This window comes from Leucopleurus acutus (genome assembly GCF_964270905.1).
Source record: "Leucopleurus acutus genome assembly, chromosome: 7".
NCBI lineage: Eukaryota > Metazoa > Chordata > Mammalia > Artiodactyla > Delphinidae > Leucopleurus > Leucopleurus acutus.
This window is the reverse complement of record NC_139150.1, coordinates 43,914,264-43,941,941: the sequence shown is the minus strand read 5'-3', so window position 1 is coordinate 43,941,941 and position 27,678 is coordinate 43,914,264. Positions and strand designations below refer to the sequence as shown.

At 38.8% G+C, this 27,678-nt stretch overlaps 1 protein-coding gene across 4 annotated transcripts in view; it reads left to right on the top strand.

The window, feature by feature from the left end:
- The window catches only part of PCSK5 (proprotein convertase subtilisin/kexin type 5), a 452,417-nt gene that overhangs the window by 235,761 nt on the left and 188,978 nt on the right, over positions 1 to 27,678 (top strand). For all 4 annotated transcript variants that reach the window (XM_082843248.1, XM_082843247.1, XM_082843246.1 and 1 more), the window contains exon 10: positions 7,262 to 7,365. In XM_082843248.1, coding sequence (XP_082699374.1) covers positions 7,262 to 7,365 — 104 coding nt within the window. The remainder of the gene's footprint in view (positions 1 to 7,261; positions 7,366 to 27,678) is intronic.

Sequence of the window (27,678 nt, the reverse complement as noted above, 5' to 3'; positions counted from 1 at the left end):
TTAATTAGAAATAAATAACGGGGGCCACAGTGTCCTTCTGCAGGACAAGGTCAGTTACCTTAGAATTATGTATTTATTCATGCCCAGTGTTAGGTAGCCTACAAAATTAGCAGAAAAGGGGGAGTAAGCTGTGTCCTCCAGTTTCTTTCCCAGACCTGAGTTTCTCCCAGCTTGACCAGGATAAACTTAGGGAGGAAGCTCTCATACCAACACATTTGGTCTACTTCAAACAATTTCAAAGATTGGGGACATAAAAGAGAGTCAGATTTAGATTCCAGGTTATGGTTGCATAAAGACAGAGGCCTATTTTTTAAATTATTTTTATTTTTTATTGAAGTATCGTTGATTTACAATGTTGTGTTAGTTTCAAGTATACAGCAAAGTGATTCCGTTATATATACATATATATACGTGTGTGTATATATATATGCATTTCAGATTCTTTTCCCTTATAGGTTATTACAAAATATTGAGTATAGTTCCCTGTGCTATATAGTAGGTCCTTGTTGGTTATCTATTTTATATATGTGTGTATAAGTTAATCCCAAACTCCTAATTTATCCCTCCTCCACCCCAACCTTTCCCCTTCGGTAACCATAAGTTTGTTTTCTATGTCTGGATCTATTTCTGTTTTGTAATTAAGTTCATTTGTATCATTTTTTTAGATTCCACATATAAGTGATATCATATGATATTTGTCTTTGTCTGTCTTCACTTAGTATGATAATCTCTGGGTCCATCCATGCTGTTGCAAATAGCATTATTTCATTCTTTTTTATGGCTGTGTAACATTCCGTTGTATATATATACCACATCTTCTTTGGTCGATGGACACTTAGGTGCTTCCATGTCTTGGCTGTTGTAAATAGTGCTGCTATGAACATTGGGGTGCGTGTATCTTTTCGAATTTGAGTTTTCTCCAGATATATGCCCAGGAGTGGGATTGCTGGATCATACGGCAACTCTATTTCTAGTTTTTTTAGGAACCTCCGTACTGTTTTCCATAGTGGCTGCACCAATTTACATTCCCACCAACAGAGGGTTCCTTTTAGGAGAGAGGGCTTTAGAATGGCCAGAATTTATAGTCTCAGGGTAATATTCTCAGAGGGAATTGAGTGTACCACAAGAGCAGGTGGAAAGAAAGTGCCATGATCATGAATTGATTTCAATGCATGTGATCTCAACTTAGTGTACCTCTGGCTGACCACTCATCAGGTTTCACTCCATAAGCATTTACATAACAAAGTATTTCAAGGAAATGATTATTGAGCTTACAAACAAAATAATCATTTTTAAGGCTGCAGAAAACTTATTGATGTCTTTCAGGTATAATGACAAATCCTACAGATAAGCTGGGATTTATAACGGAAAGAAGACACTTCAGTTTAAATGACAGAATTTTTCTTTGTAAATTGGGGGCTATCGTAAGTGTGTTTATAAACCAAATTTCCACACCTTTGGTTTAGACTAAATTCAGGGAATCAGTGAGTGGTTTCACAAAGGAGTAAAATAAAAATTTGACTTAGGTGATCTCAAACCAGTTTTTTCTTTTATCTTTTCTGCTTTCATTCAGGTGTGGATGGATCATAAGCAGGGATCCTGGTGCTACCAATACAAATCATATTTCTAAATCTGGAGGTATTATTAACTGTGTTTTCTGTTACTGCAACCCAGCTTTAGACCCGGGACTTTTGAATTAATATAGAACACAGAACAAACACACTCCCATTAGGGATACACTCCTGCTCGTAGTGGGACTCACCACCTGGCGATCCCTTTGGGCTCTTCATTACCTGACAAAAGAAGATTGGTTTCCTTTGTTGAAAGGTCTGTATTTTATTCTGGAGTCATCGTTGGCACACACTGGCTGCAGTCAGAGTAATGTTTTTCCTCAATCTCTGCAGGCTTTAAACACTTCTGCCTCATCTTGGTTCTTCCAGCTCAAAATGAATCCTTTCCCGTAATTGCTGACTTACTTAGCATCTGTACAATGGCATTCATTTTCTGGCTACTGATTCCCAGTTTCCTTTTACACGATCTTGAGAAACATGAAAGGAGACTGCTTTGGCCTTGGATTTTTGGTTGACTAGTAAGTTGGATATTTGCTGATTGCTGATTGCTCATGCTGTTTCCCTATAGGTCTGGTCCACGTAATCGCTCATCCTTGCTTTAGATGGAATCACTCTTGTGTTTAAAGATGATTGTCCTGTTTAGGAAATGGTTTTCATTATCTGGATTCGCTATTGCTGCTCTTATTGATCTATCCTTTTTCTATAATAAGATGTGTACTCATTTTTCCTTTTATCAGTTGTCCTTAAACTGCCTATGATGATAGATCCATCTGGGGGCTTGGGGGGGGGGGGGAAGGTGAGTTCTTTTTTCTCTTTAGTAAATGCAGGTGAATCAGTCACTCAGGATTTAAAATTGGTCCTTGTTTTTGTTTTTTTTTTTTGTTTTTGTGGTACGCGGGCCTCTCACTGTTGTGGCCTCTCCCGTGGCGGAGCACAGGCTCCGGACGCGCAGGCTCAGCGGCCATGGCTCACGGGTCCAGCCGCTCCGCGGCATGTGGGATCTTCCCGGACCGGGGCACGAACCCGTGTCCCCTGCATCGGCAGGCGGACTCTCAACCACTGCGCCACCAGGGAAGCCCTTGGTCCTTGTTTTTAAGGACCACCAGGTACAGGTTTATTCACAAGTGTGCAGAATTATCTGGGAAAACTCTTAGGGAGGGAATTTTTTTTTTAACTGCTAAGCTAGCAGTTGCACTTAGACGTCCAACAAGAAGCACTAGACAGAATGTCTCTCCCGGGATATGTCCTACTTCTTCTAAAACCTGTTGTTGGGCCCATGAAATACTTTGAACTGCTCAGAACAAAAATGTAATACAAACACCAGGTAGTGATAGTGTCGTTCATGATCCTATTTTTGCAGCTGGAGACTAGAAGTATTTGAGGTGAGGTTCAGCTGAGGTCCCCTTATTGGAGAAGAGTTACCTAATCAGGCTTTAAACCACATCAAAGTGTGAGCGTGTCAGGCAAGGTGACAAGTTCATAGCAAATGTTAAGAAAAGATACACTGTTATGACATCTAGTATAAAATATTATTTTATAAAAAGAGTATGATTTTTCCTAGTTCAGTATCTTCCTGTTTACCTTCTTGATAGAATGTGCCGAAGTTAGGCCTTTGGAACCTGAAAATCAAATTAGGACTCAAGAATCTCCTGAATTCTGTTGCAAACAAAACTCAGCCAACTGAGTTGAGAGAGAGAGAGTATGGGCACAAAAATTGTATGACCGTGAGGACAGAACATGCCACACTTGGCTTCCTGATCCAGCTGTTAGAGAACCACCTGACAAGCCACTGTGTGTACATTCATTTCACCTTTATGGGTCCATGTGGAGATGGTATTAAATAGTGATTGATAGCATACTATCATAGCCAAGTGCAGCTGGTTTGAATTGTAGCTCTACCACGACCTACCTATATGTCCCTGAGTTACTGTGTGGAACTCAAAGTCTCACTTTTGTCATCTGTGAAATGGGAATAAAAATTTTACCTCTATCATATGATTTTTTTTAGATTACACAATGATAGTGCATATACAACATACAGTACCTCTCCCTGGCCAAGTGTTCACTAAATGTTGGTTATTATTTTGCGGTCATCAAAGGATGCAAAACTTCCTTACAGGAAAAGATGATACCTACAGGACTCCCCAGAAAATCATGTACGTTGTATTGCCTTGAAAGGTCATGGTTAACTAGGCCCATTTTGCAGGCATTTATAAATGTGACCTTTTAGTGTATATTGCTATTCAGGGGTAACTGTCAGTAATCCCAGGAAGAAACCTGAGGGGTATGTGGCATAACTCCTGGAGGCTCATTATGAGACTGGTGGTCACCGGGCTCAGAGTTGAGAGAAACTGCTCTTTTTTTCTAGGTTGGTTAGACTTTTGGCCTTTTTGATTATTATTTGCCCCAAATCTTTTGGTGCTTTGGCGGTGAAAGGGGTATTGGTTTTCAGAGGCCACTGGAGTGTGGGTCCAGGGTAATTGGCAGGAGGGGGTAAGTTTTAGGAGGTCCTATGTTACCATTGTGGACTGTGGCGCTCACGGCACAGGGCACTCTTCTTTCACTCTGTATGTGGTTTACCCCATGTTTGATGACTTCTTCATTCCTACATCATTCCTGTGAGCATAAATAGGTCATAAAATGTGAATCAGACTTTCCCCTAAATAAAAGTCCTCTCAGGAGACTAGCCACTTAACCTATGGCTATTTCCTGAGCTATAATTAATTACCCTCCCACAGGTAGGAACACCACTGATTCAAAAATCCATTGGTTTCCCCTACTATCTTTCTCCCTTTATCTTGGTGAAATTCAGGAAATTTTGAAATTAAATCATTTCTGAAGTTGTACATTATCAAATGTCACAGTAAGATTATCTGAATGCCTCCTCTCCATGTGTAGTTTCAATTTCCTGAAGGTCATTTCTCCCTTCTAATTACAAGCACTCCAAGAAGAATTAGTTTGTGCAACTCAGCATGAGAGCAAGTAACTCTCATTTCTTCAGGCTGAGTTGAATGCAGGAGGCTTCCTGGATCTGCCTGAATGCAACTGCTTAAGCTACAAGATAAGTGTTTCCTGTTCTGTTATTATTATTCTATTTTTAGAGCTAAGGGTCACTAGGGAAATGGTCTCCCAGTGACCAGAACCTTGTGCTTGATATTTCTAAAGGAATTTTGCCCTGGTGATAGGTAACAGGGAAGCTTGTGTTGTTTCTTTTCTTTTCTTTTCTTTCCCTGAAGGATAACATTTAAAAATGTGAAAGGTTTCACTGTGTGTTAAATGTTATTTTAAAATTACAAGGTTGAGTTAGACATATTTATCACATCCAAGTGTACTTTTAGGGGTCTTGCTGTTTGCTCATGAAAAAATAAAAACATACATGTTCACTTGAGAGGATTTTGCTTTCCCATAAATAAGGGGCTGGAATGTCTTTCCAGACGGAGCTTTTCTGTTGTTTTCGCCCCTCACCCAAGTAACTACACTGGAAAAGGGAATGGAGGTTAGCATCGCATTTCAGGCAGAGCTAGAACGTCTTATGTTGAGAGTAACATTCAGAATTTTCCCTGGACTCATTCTCCTAATTTTCCTGACTGTAGTGCATGGACTCTGTTAAATTTTGTTGTGGATTCACTATTAGGCAGCTAAGGGCCAAATCATACCAACTGTTTTAGAAGCAAAACTTCCGTGCCTCCTGGGACCCATCACACAACCTCCCTCCCTTTATTCAGAGTTTTGTGCCTTGTCAGGTTCTAAAGTTGGCTCCTAACAAGTGTTGTATCAAAACAAAAATAATTCTGCTTCCATTGTTCTCATATCTTTCAAACTCACGTGGATGGGTTTTAATCCCTTAGTATAAGTTCTTCTATTAATGCAACCTTACAAAATAGTCGAGATCCTATCTTGTCCCTTATAGAAGCTTTGAAAATGGCAGTAATATTTCTCTTTTATTTGGAATCTGAGAACATAACAAAAAGGTGTAAGAACTCTGTAGTACTTTTCTCTCCCCATCTCCTTCATTTTCAAATCACTTAATAGGAGCTGTGGCTCTTACTTTAGCAAAACGATGTACTGTCTACCACTTATAATGGTTTATTATGCACCAGGAACAAGGTTAAGTACTTGGCATGGCAGTTGACTCTTGAACAACATAGGTTTGAACTGCACAGGTCCGCTTATACACGGATTTTTTTCACTAAATACGTAGTACATGATCCGCTGCTGGTTGAATATATGGATGCAGAACCGTGGCTACGGAGGACCAACTATAAGTTATACTCAGACTTCTGACTGCTCAGGGGTCGGCGCCCCTAACCTCCGCATTGTTCAAGGGACAACTATACTTTGATTCAGTTGGTACAACGAAGTAAAGTAGATATTAACATCCACATTCTAAGTGGGGAAACTGACACTTTGGGAAGTCAATTTCACATAAGTAGAAAATGAAGGAACCAGAATCTGATCACTGGGCCCCCTCTCATTACGAGGCCACCCTCAAAAACACGTATATGCTGAGTGTGATAGGAAAATGTAGTATCAAGTGAAGCAGTGTGCAGCTTCATCATTGAAAATTAGCTATAAAGATACCACGTTCTCCCTCTGCCTGGGAGGCACCAGTGTGTATATGTGCCCATACGAGGGGGTACAGAGATTACCACATGCCCCTGTCACACTTCTAGGAAGGTAGCAAGTCATTGTCTCTCCTCCTTCAAATGTTCCGACCCATCCATCCTTTGCAAATATCCTTCTAAAATGAAGATGGCAGATGAGAAGCAAAGAAAATAACTACACAAGCTGCATGATAAGTTGCCATATTTCCTAGTTAAGTAAAAGAATTGTCACACCTCACATTCAAGACTGAATTGAATAAGTATCCTGATTAGAGAATTTCATGCATGCACTGAGTCAAATGCCTTTAGTAAATAACATGTTCTTTGAAAGAGAACAAAAGACTGTGTGTATGTACTTGGATTTGTTTTCTGTGTGTTTATTAGTATTGCAGTTCTTTGGTGAAAGTATCTCCCATTCAGTAGTGTCTTTGTGATCTTCAGTGCCAACAGCCATAAGAAATAGGTATCCAATAATTTAATAACTATTTATTGCAAATTAAGACACTCCCATAGTTTTCTGTGTACCCAGTTTTGGGCTCTGTACCACATCCTCTTCCTTTGAGAACACTGAAAATGAAGACTTGGTTTCAGTCGAGACTTTTTCTGTATCCCACACATCCATCCAGAACGGTTAACATTGCTAAGTTCTTTGTTAAGTTAAAATCAAGTGCCTGGCTAAACAACTGAACAAGGAATGTTCAAGAGCCCTTCAGTTTTGATTTTAGCTTGTTGTAATTTTCTAATGATGATGCAAGAGTCTACACGAAGGATGACAGGGCCAGAATTGGGAGCCATTTTGTTGAGAAAACTGGAAATCTTCACCCTTTTAAAAACTTACACTGACTAATATCACATTATTTCTCAAATTAAAGGTTACATTTTCTGCCTCCCTGAGACTAATGTCACTTCTCCAAGATGAGAACAAGAGCGGCATTTGGCATTTGTTTATCCCAAACCCAAATCGCTGACCCTTTGTTTTTAGTACTTTGCCCTTCTGCTTTTGCTTTTTTAATTTGCTTGTGACTCTCTGCTTCCCCCATCTTTTTTTTTTTTTGGTACAATGATTCTTACCTTGTCTTTCCCCAGTCCGTTTCTGACCTGGAGAGACGTGCAGCATGTTATTGTAAGGACTTCCCGTGCAGGACATTTGAACGCTAATGACTGGAAAACCAATGCTGCTGGTTTTAAGGGTGAGAACTTCTTTCATATTTTGTCACAGGCAAAATATTTTTATTTTTCCCCCATTTTAAATGGAGAGCAGGAAATAGAACCCATCCAAAGAAACTTTAAATTTTGTACTGACACAGGAAGAGCTTGACCTCTTAGTAGAAAAAAAAAAGGCAGGTTCCTTTTTTTTTTTTTTTTTTAATTAAAACAACACATTTAAGGCAGATTTCCTTGGCTTCCCACATCATAGGTCAGTTTCTTTAAAGGTAACCAACTCCCAAGTATTGTCGACCTATGGGGCTCCTCATTAGTTTATTCTTTGGTGTCATCGATTATCTGAGTGGTATTTGTAACAATGTATTTAAAAATTCCTTACCTTCTGGAGTGATTACTTCCAGTTAATAATAGCTGGTATCTTTTGTTCGTTTGAGGGTAGCACTGTTAGTTGCCAGGCTATGCTTTTCTACATATTTTGTTTTTGTTGTTTTTTTTTTTTTTCAAACCTTCCACAAACAGAAAAACAGGCAGAATTCTAAGACGTTACTTTACATAAACTAAAAGTTCTTATGAAGCTTTACAATGCGCAGTCTTAGGCAAGTATGCACAGGATATAAATAAGTGCTGACTATTTTTCCCATGGCTGATGGGGATTCTAGTTCCATCAAGCTATCTTACTAATGGTAGCCATTTTGTTTATTGTCATCCATAACATATGCTATAATCAAAAGAAAATAATTATATAAAGTAGTTGTCCTGTAGTGTAGTATCTTTACTCAGGTTTCAGATCATCTAAATTTTAATCCATTAATTGCATTTACAACAAAGATTACTTTTTGTTGTATCTGCAGACTTAAAGTTACTCCCAAATAATCTTTGTATCATTATATATCCCTATGGATGAAAAACAGTATTCTATAACATAAGGAATATCTACTTAAAAATTATAGTTCTGGTCCTCAGATCATTGGTAATAAGCTGAATAATCCTGGGCAAGTCATTTAATTTTTCTGGGCCCTAACTTCCGCAACTTAAACAATTTAGAAGCTGAATAATATTATCTACATAGGATAGGTTACATATGATTTTAATATATCCTTAGTGTATTGTACCCAATGTATATAAATATTCATGCTGAAAATGTAAAGTGTAATTTTAAAAATTATTTGCAAGCAGCTTACTAATCATGCTTTGCCAAAACCTATCAATATGCCAGGGAACCAGCGCCATATAAAAGAGTTCTTTGATTAACATCTTCACTGAAGACTTCACTTTTAGAAAACAAGAATGTCCCTCTGCTTTCGAGTATTATCAAATACCTTTCTGTGCTTGTAAATTATATAATGCAGCAGTGTTCAATGAGCTTTTAATCTAAAGCATTGTAAATACCTGTTGGGATCACATTTTCTGAAGCTCAAATCAAGACACGTGGTACCAGAATAGCAAATGTTATGTGCAGCATCAAAAATACTTGAAATTTCAATTGTTCTAGAAAATCCAGGATGTAATTTGCCATATGTATGTTTCCTTTTGATTAGCTTCCCCATGCTTCCAGCCCCGACTCTATAAATGCAGGCAGCCAAGGGGTTGGGTTTGGGGAGGGGGGAAGAAGGGATCAAAACACTGGCTGGTTCAACACTGCAATGAACTTCTTAGTAGAAGGTTCACAGACTAAGTACATTGACCTCAGTGAGGCTGAGGAATCAACTTTAACCCAAATAAAAGTCTTAGTTTTACTTACTCCTTTTTGGCAACTTAAAAGGAGCAAATGGTTCTAATAAAAAATGCAACTCTTTTGAAAACCTCTGTTGGTTTTGGAGAGGGGGAAGCCGAGGATTTAGACTAAATCACCAGATCCAAACCTGAGTCTGAAGGGGGCCATACACTGCTTCTGGCAGGGAGGAAAGAGCATTTTACTATTGCACGTGGCAATATTTAGTATAATATTTCACTCTTCTCTTAGATTGCTGCCAAGAGTAACAATTAAAGTTCACTTTTTCATAGATGAATTACCCTGAACCGTCTGGACTCCCAGTGGAATTGTTTTGTAATTTTGTTGATGGCAAGCCCCATATTTCATCTAAACATGATCATAATAAGAATGATTTTTATAAGAGTTATTTTCTTCCCTACTCGAAGCATTCCCATCCCCTCCCTAGCGTCCCACAAATAAAAGTGATTAAGGCAGAGGCTAGCAGGAGAAGTGACATGCTTCCGGGAAGGAGAGAATGCAGGTCACTAGGACTGGAAAAAGATGGGCTGACTTTGTATGGAATAAGGTCTGAACGAACAAAAAATAGTGAAGGCTTGGAAGAGGTTCATGCAATGAGAGCTCATATTTTAAATTAGGTCAGCCAGCTTTTGCAGGCGTTGCTTAGAGGGAACACATGGCCAAATGTTTCTCCTTAGGAGAAAACGGAAGTTGCCTGCAAGCAGAAGCCTGCAGCCCTGGGTGCACTCCCTCTTACCACTTGGTTTAGTCCTAACGCTGAGTGAGATGTAGGTATGAAACGAATCTGAAAGCACCTGTGCTTCCCTGGGCTTGCTGTTGTGCCCTCATGTTGAGAGATTTAACTTGTCTGAAGAGTGGGTTTTCGTTTTTGTTTTTGAAACCACCAGAATTTCATAAATTGCTTGGCAGGTACTCTTCTGCAGTGGGGCCGTCAGTACGAACATGTGAATTTCCTTCTCATCAGGTAAAGCAGAAGCAGCTCAGAGTAGCAACCATTTAGGTTTTGGGGTCTTGCCATCAATAGACTTGATAGTCTTAGTTCTCACTGATAACTTTGGAGAAGCCAACACCCTACAGCTCAGTCTTTCCCCAAACCCTGCCAAGTGCATTTCACACAATGTCCTTACATTTCTCCAGACCTACCCATGTGTGGTCCGTCCGAAGCAGAGAACAGAGCCAGATGTTATAGGAACTAGACTGGTGTGGGTCTCCTCTCAAGGCAGACTTGATCTACTCTTACCCACATGTGTTATGGGCCTGGATTCCTGGCTCCTGGAAGGGGATTCCCTCCAGAAGCAGCTGCTGGCTTCTTGTTAACTGGCATGGACAGATTGCACTCAGGCAAGGAAGTTGCCCTTGAAGGACCGGCTCCTCTGTGTGTTCCTCTGAGAGCGGAGCTGCATACTGATGAGCTGGGTGCAGAGAACTTTCTTCCCCTTTCTATGTGCTCTCATTATGGTCGCGCTCTATAAACGATCCTATATTGAGATCAGTTCACAGTAAAGCCAGCCCCAAAGCTGGAAGCCACTCATCAACATTTTTATGCTAATGGTACCTTAGTTTTTAACAATGTTAATTGAACTAAGATGATTCTGTCTTGATGCTTCTTCAACAATAATCTCTTATAGTTAAAATATCTTGCAGGAGATTTGTTTTTCAAAATAAACATAATCCAGTGAATGCATACCTATGGAAACGAACTAGACGTTATTTAGATTTGTTCATCCTGTGAATGATCCTAGCTAAATTTGAGACACCTTTTGACTTTAAACCTCCTCCAGAGATAGTTTGTTTAATAATAAATACCATGCACCTAGCAAAGAATCTGAGATTATGCATGAGAATAGGAAAGTATTTGTATGAGACCACATGAACAGATGTGGTATCTGCCACTACAGAACTAAAATCCAAATTCCAGTATTTTGCTACTGAGCAACATTTGCAGTGCTTGGAGATGACTTTGGCATTACATTGTCTGTTTAGGGGTTTCTTCAATATTACTTCTTTCTCCTTTTTTTCCCTTTGCTCTTACGATAAGTCTTTCCTATTTTTTTCTTTTCTACTGTTTTTAATACCGCCCTCGTGCTCCTGAAAATGTACAGATCAGCTGTAGAACTGAGGATTTTCCCCGTCAGGGTGGTTTTCTTCAAGGAATTTAAGTTATGCAGTCTCTTCATTCATTTATTCACAAATATTTCCTGCGCACCTTCAGCAGGCCAGCCCAACACATGCTGAATGAAGTACAACCAAAGAGGAGAATTAGAAGGGAAGCGTCCGGGGCCCCGTGACTTTGCCTGCTCTGATCTGTCTGTGCTATGATTTACACACAGAACAGAAATTTACACTGCACTTTTTTTATCCCTTCAGTCAAGCCCAACCAATCTGCCAGGTTCATGTTTATAGAAGTATCATGATCCTTCTCTCATCATCTAAAATGCAGCCCAGCCCTGAGCAGCAGAAGGCATCTAAGGAGAGAATCTCTCTTGTGGAGTGTCATTTACATTTTGACCAGCTCCGTTTGTACCTGTAGAGTATATGGATCCTAGAGCCATGCAGAGGACTTGAATTCTGCATTCTTCTAGAATCCATGGCTCACAGGCTTTCAGGAAGAACGTGACTCTGTTATGAGCCCCTCCCTCCTACTGCTTTAATCTGAAGACCCTGCAGATTTCCCCTTTCTCCCCCAGCCTCCCGGGCTGTGCTCGCTGAATCTTTCCCCCATGTCCTTATCTCTGGTTTGTGGATGCAGTTTTGAGAAGTATAATTGAATGCATGCAACATCGGTGCTGTAGTTTTTTTCAAAGTGTCTGTATTTGGATATGATGACTTGATATTTTACAGTTAAACTCTCTTAAATCTAGGAAGAGGAATAGACGTCAGATAATAAATTAGGAACTTCTGTCATCTTTACTAGGCGAAAGAATGAAAAAAATGTCATTGAAAATCAAAAATGACAACTAAGTGAGCGAGGTTACCACGCCTTCCATTTCACTGCCCTCCCAGACTATGTAAGTCTCTTTTTTTCTACCAGCATGTTGCTGAAACCTCCCCATCCTCCACTGACTCTTTCTTTGACCACAACTAAACTACTAGATTTTTTTTTTAATTTCTAACTGACTTCCCACCATGGGGAAAACAATTGACAGTCTAACATGACTTCTTAGCCTCAAAGGCCCTTAACTTTTAATAACCTTTATTACTTTTAATCGCCGTCATTTTATTTCCACTGTTAGGGCTGGTAATTTTAAGATGTTCCAATATATTTTTAATACCTACCTGTCTTGCTTTCAGTTTTAACACTTATTAAAAAGAATTAGATGTGCTGAAACGATTAAGCATGCCATGTGTTGAACTGAAACTAAAGGTTTTGAAATGTGGTGTTTTTATTTTTTTTTCTGAGTATATAAAGTAATATCTGATGTGTTACCATTTGAAAGGGTAAAGCTATATTGTATTTTATTATGTCACTGTACAAATAATATCTTATCTTTGCCACCTAGCATGCTGATGTGATGTTGGTAGCTATGATTAAAGCTACATAATGTACCTTAATTGGAAATCTGCACATCATGTTTTCAAAGAAAGGTCAAAGTGAAACATTATTCATCTGGTCAGTGTCAGAGGGGGTGTTTGAATCAGATGCTTGACTTCAGTCCTGATCCTATTTTCAGAAATAAGGCATTTAGTTCTTCTCTTAAAATGCAGAGAGGGATGTAAGTACATTTGATCCTACCTAATAAAATTTGCTCCCTAGAAACACCACCTGATTCTCTTTCAAGATTCTATGTTTATTCCATTGTATCCTATGAACTCCTATGCATTTATTAACTTAAAACCTTTCATTTTTGCATTCATTGGTCACTGAAATAGGAGCTTACCTTCTTGCTCATTTATAAAAAAAAAGATATGAATCACACATAATTTAGGGATTTTACGTTTATTCTTTTGTCTGGTGGCTGATTTACCTAAATATCTACCTGGGAACAGCAGTATAGAACCCCTGACAGCAGTCTGCTTGGTCATTGCTTAATCCGGAGTCTTGTATCCAAAATGTCTACTTGCCTCATAAGAGTGTTCTACTCATACCTACTAAATATGTGAGATTTTAAAATATTTTCTGCAAATGAAAAATGTTATTTTCTCTGCACTGGTCTTTGAATGGTAGTGTTAGGTTTGTTAGACTTTGGGGGTGTTTTTGTTCTGTTTTTTCATCCCTAAACACAAAAGTTTTAACTGCATGTGGTTTCACACTTAAAATCCATCTTCAAAATAGAATTAAAACAATGGTTGTACTGTACGACTATTATCTCTTTACAAAACATAATTAGTTAATGAAGGGAATTATGTTTGGAGTAGTTTTGTGGCTTTGCCACAATCTTAAGAACTTTATTCTAGTAGAGTCTGTTATTGATATTTTCTTTGGCCTTTGAGGAAGCCAATTAACATTTTTGTATCTTGGGTTTTTAGAATGTGGGTAACAAATACCAAACATAATGAGAAGGCTGAGTTGAAAGAAAAGTGCTTTGAAATTGCAAAATACCAAACATAAAAAAACCCTTGACAAAGAAAAGAGTCTTAAAAGTGTATTTTCACATGTCACAGCTTTCTCCTGTGAAATGAGGATAAAGATATGAAACTATGTTGTGAATTAGAGTGCTATTTTGCGACTGAAATTAATTAAATTACCTGAGTGGGCAAGAGAAAATGTATTACTTTGTAATGAACTTATCACAATACGTCTTCATACCTTTTATCCCGTAATCGCATATCAACGACTATACTATAATCATATATAAACACAACTAAAATTCTGTTTTGCAAATTAATGTTTAAATATCAACTTGACTTCAACCTGCTAAATTTTGAAAGTTGTAATTAATGATTTCAACATAAGAACTAATGAAAAAATCTGAACTGACTGTAGCTATCAATGTCCTTTCAACTCTTTAATCATTAATATACAGTATAAAAGCTATAAGCTTAAAATATGATTTTTAACAATATGCAAAATTTGTATACTTAAGAGACAACTGATGTCTCTTTTTGTGTAATCACCTGATGAAACTCGATTTCACTAATTCTAATGAGGCTGGACTTCCTTAGGTATTTTTAAAACTCTTCTTTCAGCAAATGAGTTTGGCTATCCTTTATGATAGCAAAGCTTGATATTTTGTGGTTACAATTGATATTTCAGGCAAAGATAAAAATCATCAAGCCCTAAGCCCCATAATTACAAAGGGTGGTCAACCAAGGCCAATGTTGTTTTCAGGCCAAAAGTGTATTGGAACTGTAAATAACGAAATGGAGTTCTTTGAATCACTAATAACTGGATTCTGAATCCAGTTCCAAAATAAGATGCCCCCAAAAGATTTAAGACAAGACAGTCTTATCAGAATATACATACAAGGAGATTGGTTCAAGATGGCAGAGTAGAAGGACGTGTGCTCACTCCCTCTTGTGAGAGCACCAGAATCACAACTAACTGCTGAACAATCACCGACAAGAAGACACTGGAACTCACCAAAAAAGATATCCCACATCTAAAGACAAAGGAGAAGACAAAGTGAGATGGTAGGGGGGGCTTAATCACAATAAAATGAAATCCCATAACTGCTGGGTGGGTGACTCACAAACTGGAGAACAATTATTCCACAGAAGTCCACCCACTGGAGTGAAGGTTCTGAGCCCCACATCAGGCTTCCCAACCTGAGGGACCAGCAACGGGAGGAGGAATTCCCAGAGAATCAGACTTTGAAGTCTAGTTGGGTTTGATTGCAGGACTTCAACAAGATTGGGGGAAACAGAGACTGAACTCTTGGAGGGCACACACAAAGTAGGTGCATCAGGACCCAGGGGAAGGAGCAGTGACCCCACAGGAGACTGAACCAGACCTACCTGCTAATGTTGGTGGGTCTCCTGCAGAGGTGGGGGGTGGTTGTGGCTCACCGTGGGGACAAGGACACTGGCAGCAGAAGTTCTGGGAAGTACTCCTTGGCATCAGCCCTCCCGGAGCCCGCCATTAGCCCCATCAAAGAGCCTGTAGCCTCCAGTGCTGGGTTGCCTCAGGCCAAACAACCAACGGGGAGGAAACTCAGCCCCACCCATAAGCAGACAAGTGGATTAAACTTTTACTGAGCTCTGCCCACCAGAGCAACACCCAGCACTACCCACCACTGATGCCTCCCATCAGGAAGCTTGCATCAGCCTCTTAGATAGCCTCATCCACCAGAGGTCAGACAGCAGAAGCAAGAAGAGCTATAATCCTGCAACCTGTGGAACGAAAACCACATTCACAGAAAGGTAGACAAGATGAAAAGGCAGAGGACTATGTACCAAATGATAGAACAATATAAAACCCCAGAAAAACAACTAAATGAAGTGGAGAGGCAACCTTCCAGAAAAAGAATTCAGAATAATGATAGTGAAGATGATCCAGGACCTTGGAAAAAGAATGGAGGCAAAGATGGAAAAGATGCAAGAAATGTTTAACAAAGACCCAGAAGAATTAAAGAACAAACACCTAGAAGAATTAAAGAACAAATAGAGATAAGCAATACAATAAGTTAAATGAAAAATATATTAGAAGGAATCAATAACAGAATGACTGAGGCAGAAGAACGGATAAGTGACCTGGAAGACAGAATGGAGGAATTCACTGCCACGGAACAGAATAAAGAAAAAAGAACGAAAAGAAATGAAGACAGCCTAAGAGTTCTGGGACAACATTAAACGCACCAACATTTGCATTACAGGGGTCCCAGAAGGAGAAGAGAGAGAGAAAGGACACAAGAAAATATTTGAAGAGATTATAGTCAAAAATTTCCCTAACATAGGAAACGCAATAGCCACCCAAGTCCAGGAAGCACAGAGAGTCCCAGGCAGGATAAATCCAAGGAGAAACACGCTGAGACAAATACTAATCAAATTGACAAAAATTACAGACAGGGAAAAATTATTACAAGCAACAAGGGAAAAATGACAAATAACATACAAGGGAACCCCCCTAAGGTTAACAGCTGATTTCTCAGCAGAAACCCTACAAGCCAGAAGGGAGTGGCATGATATATTTGAAGTGGTGGAAGGGAAGAACCTACAACCAAGATTACTCTACCTGGCAAGGATCTCATTCAGATTCAATGGAGAAATCAAAAGCTTTACAGACAAGCAAAAGCTAAGAGGATTCAGCACCACCAAACCAGTTCTACAGCAAATGCTACAGGAACTTCCCTAAGTGGGAAACACAGGAGAAGAAAAGGACCTACAAAAACAAACTCAGAACAATTAAGAAAATGGTCATAGGAACATACATATCGATAATTACCTTAAATGTGAATGGATTAAATGCTCCAACCAAAAGACACAGCCTCGCTGAATGAATACAAAACAAGACCCGGATATATGCTGTCTACAAGTGACCCACTTCAGACCTAGGGACACATACAGACTGAAAGTGAGGGAATGGAAAAAGATATTCCATGCAAATGGAAATCAGAAGAAAGCTGGAGTAGCAATACTCATGTCAGATAAAATAGACTTTAAAATAAAGAATGTTACAAGAGACAAGGAAGGACACTGCATAATGATCAAGGGATCAATCCAAGAAGAAGCTCTAACAATTATAAATATATATGCACCCAACATAGGAGCACCTTAATACATAAGGCAACTACTAACAGCTATAAGAGAGGAAATCGACAGCAACACAATAATAGTGGGGGACTTTAACACCCCACTTACACCAATGGACAGATCATCCAAACAGAAAATTAATAAGGAAACACAAGCTTTAAATGACACAATAGACCAGATAGATTTAATTGATATTTATAGGACATTCCATCTAAAAACAGCAAATTACACTATCTTCTCAAGGGCACATGGAACATTCTCTAGGATCACATCTTGGGTCACAAATAAAGCCTTGGTAAATTTAAGAAAATTGAAATCATATCAAGCATCTTTTCCTACCACAACACTATGAGACTAGATATCAATTACAGGGAAAAAATGTAAAAACACAAACACATGGAGGCTAAACAATACATTACTAAATAACCAAGAGATCACTGAAGAAATCAAAGAGGAAACCAAAAAATACCTGGAGACAAATGACGATGAAAACACGACAATGCAAAACCTATGGGATGCAGCAAAAGCAGTTCTAAGAGGGACGTTTATAGCAGTACAATCCTACCTCAAGAAACAAGAAAAATCTTAAATAAACAATCTAGCCTTACACCTAAAGGAACTAGAGAAAGAAAAACAAACAAACCCGAAGTTAGTAGAAGGAAAGAAATAATAAAGATAAGGGCAGAAATAAATGAACTAGAAAGAAAGAAAACTGTAGCAAAGATCAATAAAATTAAAGCTAGTTCTTTGAAAATATAAACAAAATTGATAAACCTTTAGCCAGACAGAAAAAGAGGGAGAGGACTCAAAATCAATAAAATTAGAAATGAAAAAAGAGCAGATACAGCAGACACTGCAGAAATACAAAGCATCATAAGAGACTACTACAAGCAATGTTATACCAATAAAATAGACAACCTAGAAGAAATGGACAAATTCTTAGAATTTGGTTATTCTTACGAAGGTATAACCTTCCAAGACTGAACCAGGAAGAAATAGAAAATATCAACAGACCAATCACAAGTAATGAAATTGAAACTGTGATTAAAAATCTTCCAACAAACAGAAGTCCAGGACCAGACGGCTTCACAGGTGGATTCTATCAAACATTTAGAGAAGAGCTAACACCCATCCTTCTGAAACTCTTCCAGAAAACTGCAGAGGAAGGAGCACTCCCAAACTCATTCTACGAGGCCACCATCACCTTGATACCAAAACCAGACAAAAAAAGAAAATTACAGACCAATATCACTGATGAATACAGACGCAAAAATCCTCAACAAAATCCTAGCAAACAGAATCCAACAACACATTAAAAGGATCATACAGCATGATCAAGTGGGATTTATCACAGGAATGCAAGGATTCTTCAATATATGCAAATCCATCAGTGTGATACACTATATTAACAAATTGATGAGTAAAAACCATATGATCATCTCATTAGATTCGGAAGAAGCTTTTGACAAAATTCAACACCCATTTATGATAAAAACTCTCCAGAAAGTGGGCATAGAGGGAACCTACCTCCACATAATAAAGGCCATACATGACAAACCCACAGCAAACATCATTCTCAATGGTGAAAAACTGAAAGCATTTCCTCTAAGATCAGGAAAAAGACAAGGATGTCCACTCCTGCCACTGTCATTCAACATAGTTTTGGAAGTCCTAGCCACGACAATCAGAGAAGAAAAAGAAATAAAAGGAGTACAAATTGGAAAAGAAGAAGTAAAACTGTCACTGTTTGCAGATGACGTGATACTATATATAAAGAATCCTGAAGATGCTACCAGAAAACTACCAGAGCTAATCAGTGAATTTGGTAAAGTTGCAGGATACAAAATTAATGCATAGAAATCTCTTGCATTCCTATACACTAAGAATGAAAGATCAGAAAGAGAAATTAAGGAAACAATCACATTCACCATTGCAACAAAAAGAGTAAAATACCTAGGAACAAACCTACCTAAGGAGGTAAAAGTCCTGTACTCAGAAAACTATAAGACACTGATGAAAGAAATTCAAGATGATGCAAACAGATGGAGAGATATAACATGTTCATGGATTGGAAGAATCAGTATTATGAAAATGACTATACCATGTAAAGCAATCTACAGATTCAATGCAATCTCTATCAAATTACTAAAGGCATTTTTTTTTACAGAACTAGAAGAAAAAATCTTAAAATTTGTGTGGAGACACAAAAGACCCTGAATAGTCAAAGCAATCTTGAGGGAAAAAAACAGAGCTGGAGGAATCAGACTCCCTCACCTCAGACTATACTACAAAGTATAGTAATCAAGACAGTATGGTACTGGCGCAAAAACAGAAATATAGATCAATGGAACAGGATAGAAAACCCAGTGATAAACCCATGCACCTATGGTCAACTAATCTATGACAAAGGAGGGAAGGATATACAATGGAGAAAAGACAGTCTCTTCAATAAGTGGTGCTGGGAAAACTGGAGAGCTACATGTAAAAGAATGAAATTAGAACACTTCCTAACACCATACACAAAAATAAACTCAAAATGGATTAAAGACCTAAATGTAAGAATGGACACTATAACACTCTTAGAGGAAAACATAGGAAGAACACTCTGTGACTTAAATCACAGCAAGATCTTTTTTGACCCACCTGCTAGAGTAATGGAAATAAAAACAAAAATAAACAAATGGGACCTAATGATACTTAAAAGCTTTTGCACAGCAAAGGAAACTACAAACAAGCTGAAAAGACAGCCCTCAGAATGGGCGAAAATATTTGCAAGTGAATCAACGGACAAAGGATAATCTCCAAAATATATAAATAGCTCATGCAGGTCAATTTAAAAAAAAAAAACAACCCAATCAAAACAGTTATCGTATATTAATGCATATATGTGGAATCTAGAAAAATGGTATAGATGAACTGGTTTGCAAGGCAGAAATAGAGACACAGATGTAGAGAACAAACGTATGGACACCAAGGGCGGAAAGCCAGGGGAAGAGTGGGGTGGGGATGATTTAGGAGATTGGGATTGACATATATACACTAATATGTATAAAAGAGATAACTAATAAGAACCTGCTGTATAAAAAAGCAAAATTAAATTTGAAAAAACATGCAGAATCTAGCAGAGAACCTAAAAAAAAAAAAAAAAGAATATACATACGTACACATACAGGCACATTTTCTTACAGAAGCCTTTTTGTTTTTTGTTTTAACTAAACAAAACCTCTTGTTTGAGGTTTTGTTTATTTAAAACAAAAGTCTCACTCTGCCTAGTGGTTTGGAGCATGGACCCCAAAGTCAAATAACCTGGGATTGAATCCCAGCTTTGTAAATAAATAAATAGTACGTGTGGGAATCCACATACATTCTTAACTTCATTGGACTGAGTTTACATATAATAAAAAGCACCATTTTAACTGTACAAATGTATACGTCTGTGTAAACATCACCGCAATCAAAGTATAGAACATTTCCATCACCCCACAAAGTTCTTTTGTGCTCTTTCTCATCCCTTATCCCACCCCACAACCCCACCCTTTGCAACCAGTTGATTTTCTGTCACTATAGATTAGATTGTCTTTTGTAGACTTTCAGGTAAATAGAATTATTTGAAACTGGCTTCTTTCCCTCCATATATTTTTTGAGGTTCATCCATGTCATTAAGTATATGAGGAGTTTAGTCCATTTTATTACTAAGTAGTATTCCACTATATATATAGGAATGTACCACAATTTGTATCATCATTCACTTTTTCATGGATAATTTTATTTTTATTTTTTATTGAGGTATAGTTGATGTACAATGTTATATAAGTTACAGGTGTACAACATAGTGATTCACAATTTTTAAAAGCTATACTCCATTTATAATTATTATAAAATATTGGCTACATTCCCTGTGTTGTACAATATATCCTTGTAGCTTATTTATTTCATACATAGAAGTTTGTACCTCTTAATCCCCTACCCCTATCCTACCTCTCCCTCTTTCTCTCCCCCCACTGGTAACTTCTACTTTGTTCTCTGTATCTGTGAAACTGTTCTTTTTTGTTATATCCACTAGTTTTTTTTTAATTTTTAGGTTCCACATGTAAGTTATATCATACAGTATTTGTCTTTTCTCTGACTTATTTCACTTAGCGTAATACCCTCCTGGTCCGTCCATGTTGTTGCAAATGACAAAATTTTATTCTTTTTTATGGCTGAGTAGTATTCTACTGTATATATGTACCACATATTCTTAATCCATTCATCTGTTGATGGACACTTATGTTACTTCCATATCTTGACAATTGTAATACTGCTGCTTTGAACATTGGGGTGCATATATCTTTTTGAATTAGTGGTTTGGTTCTTTTGGATATGTACTCAAGAGTGGAATTACTCATATGATAGTTCTATTTTTAGTTTTTTGAGGAACCTCCATACTGTTTTCCACAGTGGCTACACCAATTTACATTCCCACCAACAGTGTACGAAGGTTCCCCTTCCCCTGGACTATTTCATTGCTTCCAGTTTGGTTGTTATGAGTAACGCTGGTATGAATATTCATGGATGAGTCTCTGTGTGGACAAATTACAACTGTTTAAGCATTACGCAGGCCGAAAGACCTAATTTAAACAGAGGCTTTGAGGAGTAAGGGAATGGTCCAAATGGCTAGCCAGATATAGCGCATTTCAGGCCAGGCATACAGCAGATACAGAGACTCAATCAAGGAAAAGCTAGGAGGCCATCCATCCTAGCTGGAGTGTGTGGCAAAGGGAAGAATGAGGAAAACAGTATCGTATACAGAATTGAGCACAGTTCTTCCTTCATAGCAGACGCTCAGGGGACACGATCATCTACATGTTACGCATCATTCTCATACAACATTTAATGTTGAATTAATAAACAGTTAATATTCTGTTAGAATTTTTGTATGATAAAAATGAAGCACATATATATATATATATATATATATATATATATATATATATATATATATGCATAGATTTGTGGCCATTAAAATGCTGTGTGTAGCTTAGGAATGAAATGAGCTCCACTCTCCCTTGCAAATATGACACTCCTTTATACTCACGTATTTCTTTTTTTTTTTGCGGTACGCGGGCCTCTCACTGTTGTGGCCTCTCCCGTTGCGGAGCACAGGCTCCGGACGTGCAGGCTCAGCGGCCATGGCTCACGGGCCCAGGCACTCCGCGGCATGTGGGATCCTCCCGGACCGGGGCACGAACCCGTGTGCCCTGCATCGGCAGGCGGACTCTCAACCACTGCGCCACCAGGGAAGCCCTATACTCACGTATTTCTTGTAACACTTCTGTCCCCCTCTCTGTAGTTTACTTTATCTAATTTGGGTTCTTATTTCCATTTGCCAGTGATTTTAGTTGATGATTCTGGATAAAGGGTTAACTTCCTTATTTGTTATTTCTCTGCTTTTCTAGAAGACTACTTGGATTTCAAGGAACACTAGATGGGCTGGAATGTTTTGAAAAAAGCATAATCTGCTGATCATGAATGATTTGTTAATGTCATGTACATAACATAGATGAGAAGCATAGATAAATATAATGAGAGGGTGGAAGGTGGTTGAGAACCTTAGAGTTACTCCTGGGAACCAAAACTTGTCTGAAATAGTTTTTAGAGTAGTTAGTTTAAACAGACGTATTATTTTTTCTTTGCATCTCTTGGCGGATTGGGGATTAAAACTGGATGAGACAGCTGTGGTGAAAGGAATGGTCAGGGTAAGGGAGAAGACAGAGGGCCCAGTGTGCAAAAAGGACGGGTATGATGTGATGAGGGAAGTAATTCAGAAGAAACTGAGAGTAATGCTACCTGATTCCTAGAGTTAAGAGTTCTTATTGGAGCTGAAAAACATGTTGGGGCTACTGCACTGATTTGAGAAAGTGAGTTGGATAATAGTAATGACTATCAAGCAAGTCGATTCCAGTTGCTTTGATGTTAAGAGTTTTCTTTTTTAAGCCGATGGTATAAATCCATGGGTCCTATGATATGTGCTAGAAAATGACACGCACAGAAGACACTGACTTGCTAAAATGGATGAAAATGCTCTGGCAGTGATCATTTTCTATCATCTTAGCATGCAATTGTATATTCCTGACCTCAAGGGCTGTGACATTCAGTGAAATTTTTTATCATCTCTTGGTCGCCTTCTAAATGAGGAGAGTTATAGCGCTGGTGTATATAATCATCTTTGCTAAATTCTTTTTTTAAAAAAAGAAGACAAAGAAATGCTTTTTGAAATGGGTCTTCAATAAATCCAGGACAAAGGGTGTGGTGATGAGATCGCTTCTTGAAACATGTCAGGCCAGAAACTGTGCTTTGAGAAGACTTCACAAATTTCCTTTGACCCAAGTCTTTTTGTTGCTTATAATTGTTCACCATGACCTTCAGAAAGCCACTTAACTTCCAATATTTGAATTATTTTCACGTGCAGTTGTGGTCTTTGTATTTGCCATGTCAATTTTCAGAGCCTTAAAGAAAGCGAGTGACATAATTCTGGTTAGCTTCTTGAGTCGCTGTGAGACTCTCACAGGTAGAGTGACAGAGGCATTTACAGTTTACAAATGCCTTTTTCCCTTTCTTAAGTTTTATGTTAATATTCTTTTTCTTGGCTGTGAAGCAAACTTAGGATCATCTATAGTCCTAGGAAGCTTTAGGACTTTTTTGAACCTGCCAGAGCCTGTAGTGTCTATGCTTTCGTAATATACTGTGTGGGATGGTTTCGTCTGGAAATTTTTTGCTTTTCTTTATTTGTTTTGCCTTCAGAAGTGCCTTTACGGCCAAGGTAAAAGATACATGTCCAGCTTTGTTCCAGAGTTCAGTATTGTGCATCTTAGAATCCTAAAACTCGCACTAAATTCCGCCCATATATGACTAAAGAATCAGAGGAGATACCTGAAAATGCAAGAAATGTCTATGATTGTCTGCTAGGGCTGCCACAGTTCATCGCACAGGTTATTAACTGCACAAGGAAATCAAACAAGAGGATTGAGTGGAGACTGAAATCTGGCCTGTCATTTATTCACCAAGCCAAGTGCCCCAGAGTGGGATGATGTCCGCCTAAAGAAAGAGGCAGCTGTCTCTAATACACATAATTCTCACATAGGCAGCCCTGTTGCGTAGAATTCTGTTGTAATTTCTCCCACAATTGTCAAAGGCACGGGTATCTTTTAAAAGGCATCTCTCCAGAGATGGGTTTGGTCATTTTAACCTTCATCTATTGCTTCAACCTTGACATTCACAGAACCTTCATTAGCAAAGTTACTGCACTCAAATAGAGTTTTCCAATATCTTTTTCATCACTATCTTTATCACCAGCTCTCTAGACACAGTTGGACGCAAAATCTTAGAATTTTGAGTGAGTGTGTAAAGCACACATCTGTTTCTCTCTTCATATTCTTGCTACATTCTGCCTTACTTTGTGACCAAAAATGATTGAAGCTTCATTAGTTCAAATGTATAATTATTTCATGTGGAGCCAGTAGGAGAAGATTCTTATTTGGGGTGATGAGTCCTTATGAACGTTGATATATGCAGGATGCATGAACACAGGCATAGGGCAGTGGTGAAAAGGACTTTATGTAATGTTTCCATGATTATCATCAAGCTGGCTTGTGGAGGTGCTCCCAACAGACCATCTTTTCCACCGAGGAATAGAGCTTTAAATGTGAAAGGGGGAAATGTGATTGAGGTGCGTAGGAGGAACTCTGTCATTGAAATCAGTACATGCCTATCAATTTGGACTGTGGCATCAGCATTCTGAGCACAGACTGCAGCACTAATTCCCTGTCCTCCATCAAGGACAGGGGGCCCTAAGTTGCTGTGACCATAGTGAGACCATGCCAAATGGGGACTGTTCCAGCTGTGAAAACTGGTTCAGGATCAATAAGATAACCCAAATGAACAAGAGAAAAAGGAGCCTTATTACATCTTTTTAAATTTTCGTAAAGATGGCTTAGCCCATCCTTTTTTTCTATCCAGAGAGATCTTTATATTCATACCAGTGTCTACAATAAAAACCAGACCCAAAGATTCAAAAAGAAATCCTGAAAATTAATCCCACCCTAGTTCTGTGCGTAACTTCCTAAGGCCACTGTGTCTACGAAGGTAGTTATACACACCAGGCGATCACTTTGCAGAATCCATCTGCATACATCTTCTGTGACATAAATAGATCCAGACTTTTTTTTTCTTAGAATCTCAATTCAAGCTCTTTACACATGTTGACATCTTGCTAGCCTTAGACATTTCAAAGCAATTAAATTTCTATCACACATCCCAGTAATAGTTTCAACAGGCTTCATTTTATGGTGTTCTACCAGAAGACACGGTACACCCTGAAGTTTCCAGACTCATCTCTGAAAGAGCCCAAAAGGAGGGTATTGTGATCACTGCTGGATGTTAACAAATGGGAAACTGCTCTTTGCCACTCAATGCCCTTCCTCCATCTGTGCATGACTGGTTAGCTGTAATAAAACAATGGCCTCAGCATGAATGTAAAATAAAGTATCCTTACCGTATTAACAATATCTTCTCACTCAGGGAAAACCCCTGATAGAAATGACTGAAGAAGGTCATTTCTCAGCAAGAATAGGGGAAAGGGTTATGGGCCAGATGTTAACTTTCCTTCCAAACTCCACATATTTCTTTCTCTGCACACGATATTTTAATGAGTTTTGAAGAAGAGAGCAGTTTTTAATGCAGCGGAATTGCAAAAGGAAGAGAGGATAAAAATGTTCCAGTGTTCATTTGTGATATGTAGATAAATTCCCAAAATGTTCCCCCTGCACCTTTGCTACCTTGTTATTCCAAGGATTTATGATTGATTTGAGTACCGTAGTTGAAAGAAGTACTGTGTGTCTTACAGACAGTGGTAATCACTGAGTGCATATATAATACATCAAGATTTTGAACACTTGGACTCAAGTCCCAGTGACTTTAGAGTTGTTGGGTTTTTTTTTTTAATATTCATGAGATAGTTTTTTCAGCTGTAAAATGTGAATAATGCTATTTGCTAGCATTGTTCTACAGATTTCATTAGCTAATATGTAAAAAAATGCATATGTAAAATATTTTTACCTCCCATACAAAATTTCTTCTAGGCATCTTATTTTGGGAAGCATGCTTGATAAATGCACTTCAATTGTAGATGCGGTAAGATTAGGAGATACATATCTCAGTGCATTTACTTTTTTCAACATTGTAATTGAGCATGATTTTGTATCTCAGTCAAACACTGATTCTATCCTAACAATGCATAGAATTTAACTCTAAGTTATGTGTATCCAAAGAAGGAAATACCTAGACCAACAACCTGTGCTTGAAAAATGAGGGGTGTGCATTTATAGACTAATTGGGAGAACTTTATCTTCTTAAAATATTTTTTAAGAGAAGCAGAAATGTCTTTGGTAGCCCACATGAAAAGATATTGGCATGATCTTCCGTATAAGCAACTTACTTCTTGCGCTTCTGGCACGAGGGACAGGTATTTGTGAATCATGTCTACAGAAACTCAGGCCCTATGTTGGAGACACTAGCCTAATTAACCAGGCTTTATCAACTGGGCTTGTGGTTCTCAAAGTGGTGTCCCTGGACCAGCAATATTGGCATCACCTGGGAACTTGTTAGAAATGCAGATTCTGGGCCTTACCTCAAAACTGCTAATCAGTGGGGCTACACAGTGTGTGCCCTAACAGGTCCTTTGGGTGACGCACATGCAGGTTTGGGAACCAGCGACCCAGGTTATCCACTGTATGCAATGAATTAACTTCTCTTCCAGTGAAATTTGAGTGTTGTTCATTGAAATACCATCCTTAGAAGAAATGAAAAACGTGTCTCTCAAATGATTTTTTTTTCTGTAGTTTGGATAAGGAATCGCATGTGTGAAAGGTGCTCTTAAAAAATCTCATCTCTTGTCAGTCTCTTAGCCATTTGCTCCCAGCTTCATGCATTTGCCTTTCTGTCAATTGGACCATACCTTGTGTTTTCAAACTTTGTAACCCCCCTTTTGGAGGGGGAAAAAAACTTTTCCATTATCCTCCTGCCTTAGTTCTGTCCTTCCTTACACAACTAAAAATTCCCAACAAGTAGTCTTATTTAGCTGCTTCCGTTTCCCTACTGTTTAATCCCTCTGTAGTTTTCTTCAATCTAGTTTCCACTTCCACCTTTGAAGTGCAATTACTCTTTGAGATTTTCAACGATTTTCTGCTTGCCAAACCAGAAGCCTCCTTGTTTTTCTCTAGGATTTCATGCTTTTGATCTACCCAGTCCAGGTCTTTCCTTGCCTTTGGTGATACAAAAATATAGACCCTTTTTTTTTTTTTTTTGGTAGTACACGGGCCTCTCACTGTCGTGGCCTCTCCCGCTGCGGAGCACAGGCTCCGGACGCGCAGGCCCAGCGGCCACGGCTCACGGGCCCAGCCGCTCCACGGCATGTGGGATCTTCCCGGACCGTGGCACAAACCCGCGTCCCCTACATCGGCAGGCGGACTCCCAACCACTGCGCCACCCAGGAAGCCCACCCCATTCTTCACTGACACTCTCCTGAGTCCTTTCTCTCCCTTCCTTTCACCTGGGCCATTCCTTAAGGTCTGTTGTTTACAGCGCTCTGGCTCTCTCTCCTTCTCCCCTCCTCTCTCCCCATCTCCTCCCTCCCTTCCTCCCTCCCTCCCTCTTACATTCTCTTAATTCCACCTTCACATCCCCACCTTCCTTTAAATGACAAGTACCACCTCCTGACTAAGGATTTTCAGTTCTACCATCTTCTGCATTGACTTCATCCATTACCCACCTAGAATCTCTGCCCAAGGCTCACCTGTGTCATTTAAAACTCAAAACTGCCAAACGGAACTGTCAATTGTCTTTTACAAAACAACATCTCCCCCAAAGTTACCTCTATCATCAGGGCGTATCCTTCTCTAGATCACCCCGTTTACTCTGACTCAGTATGTATCCTACATAG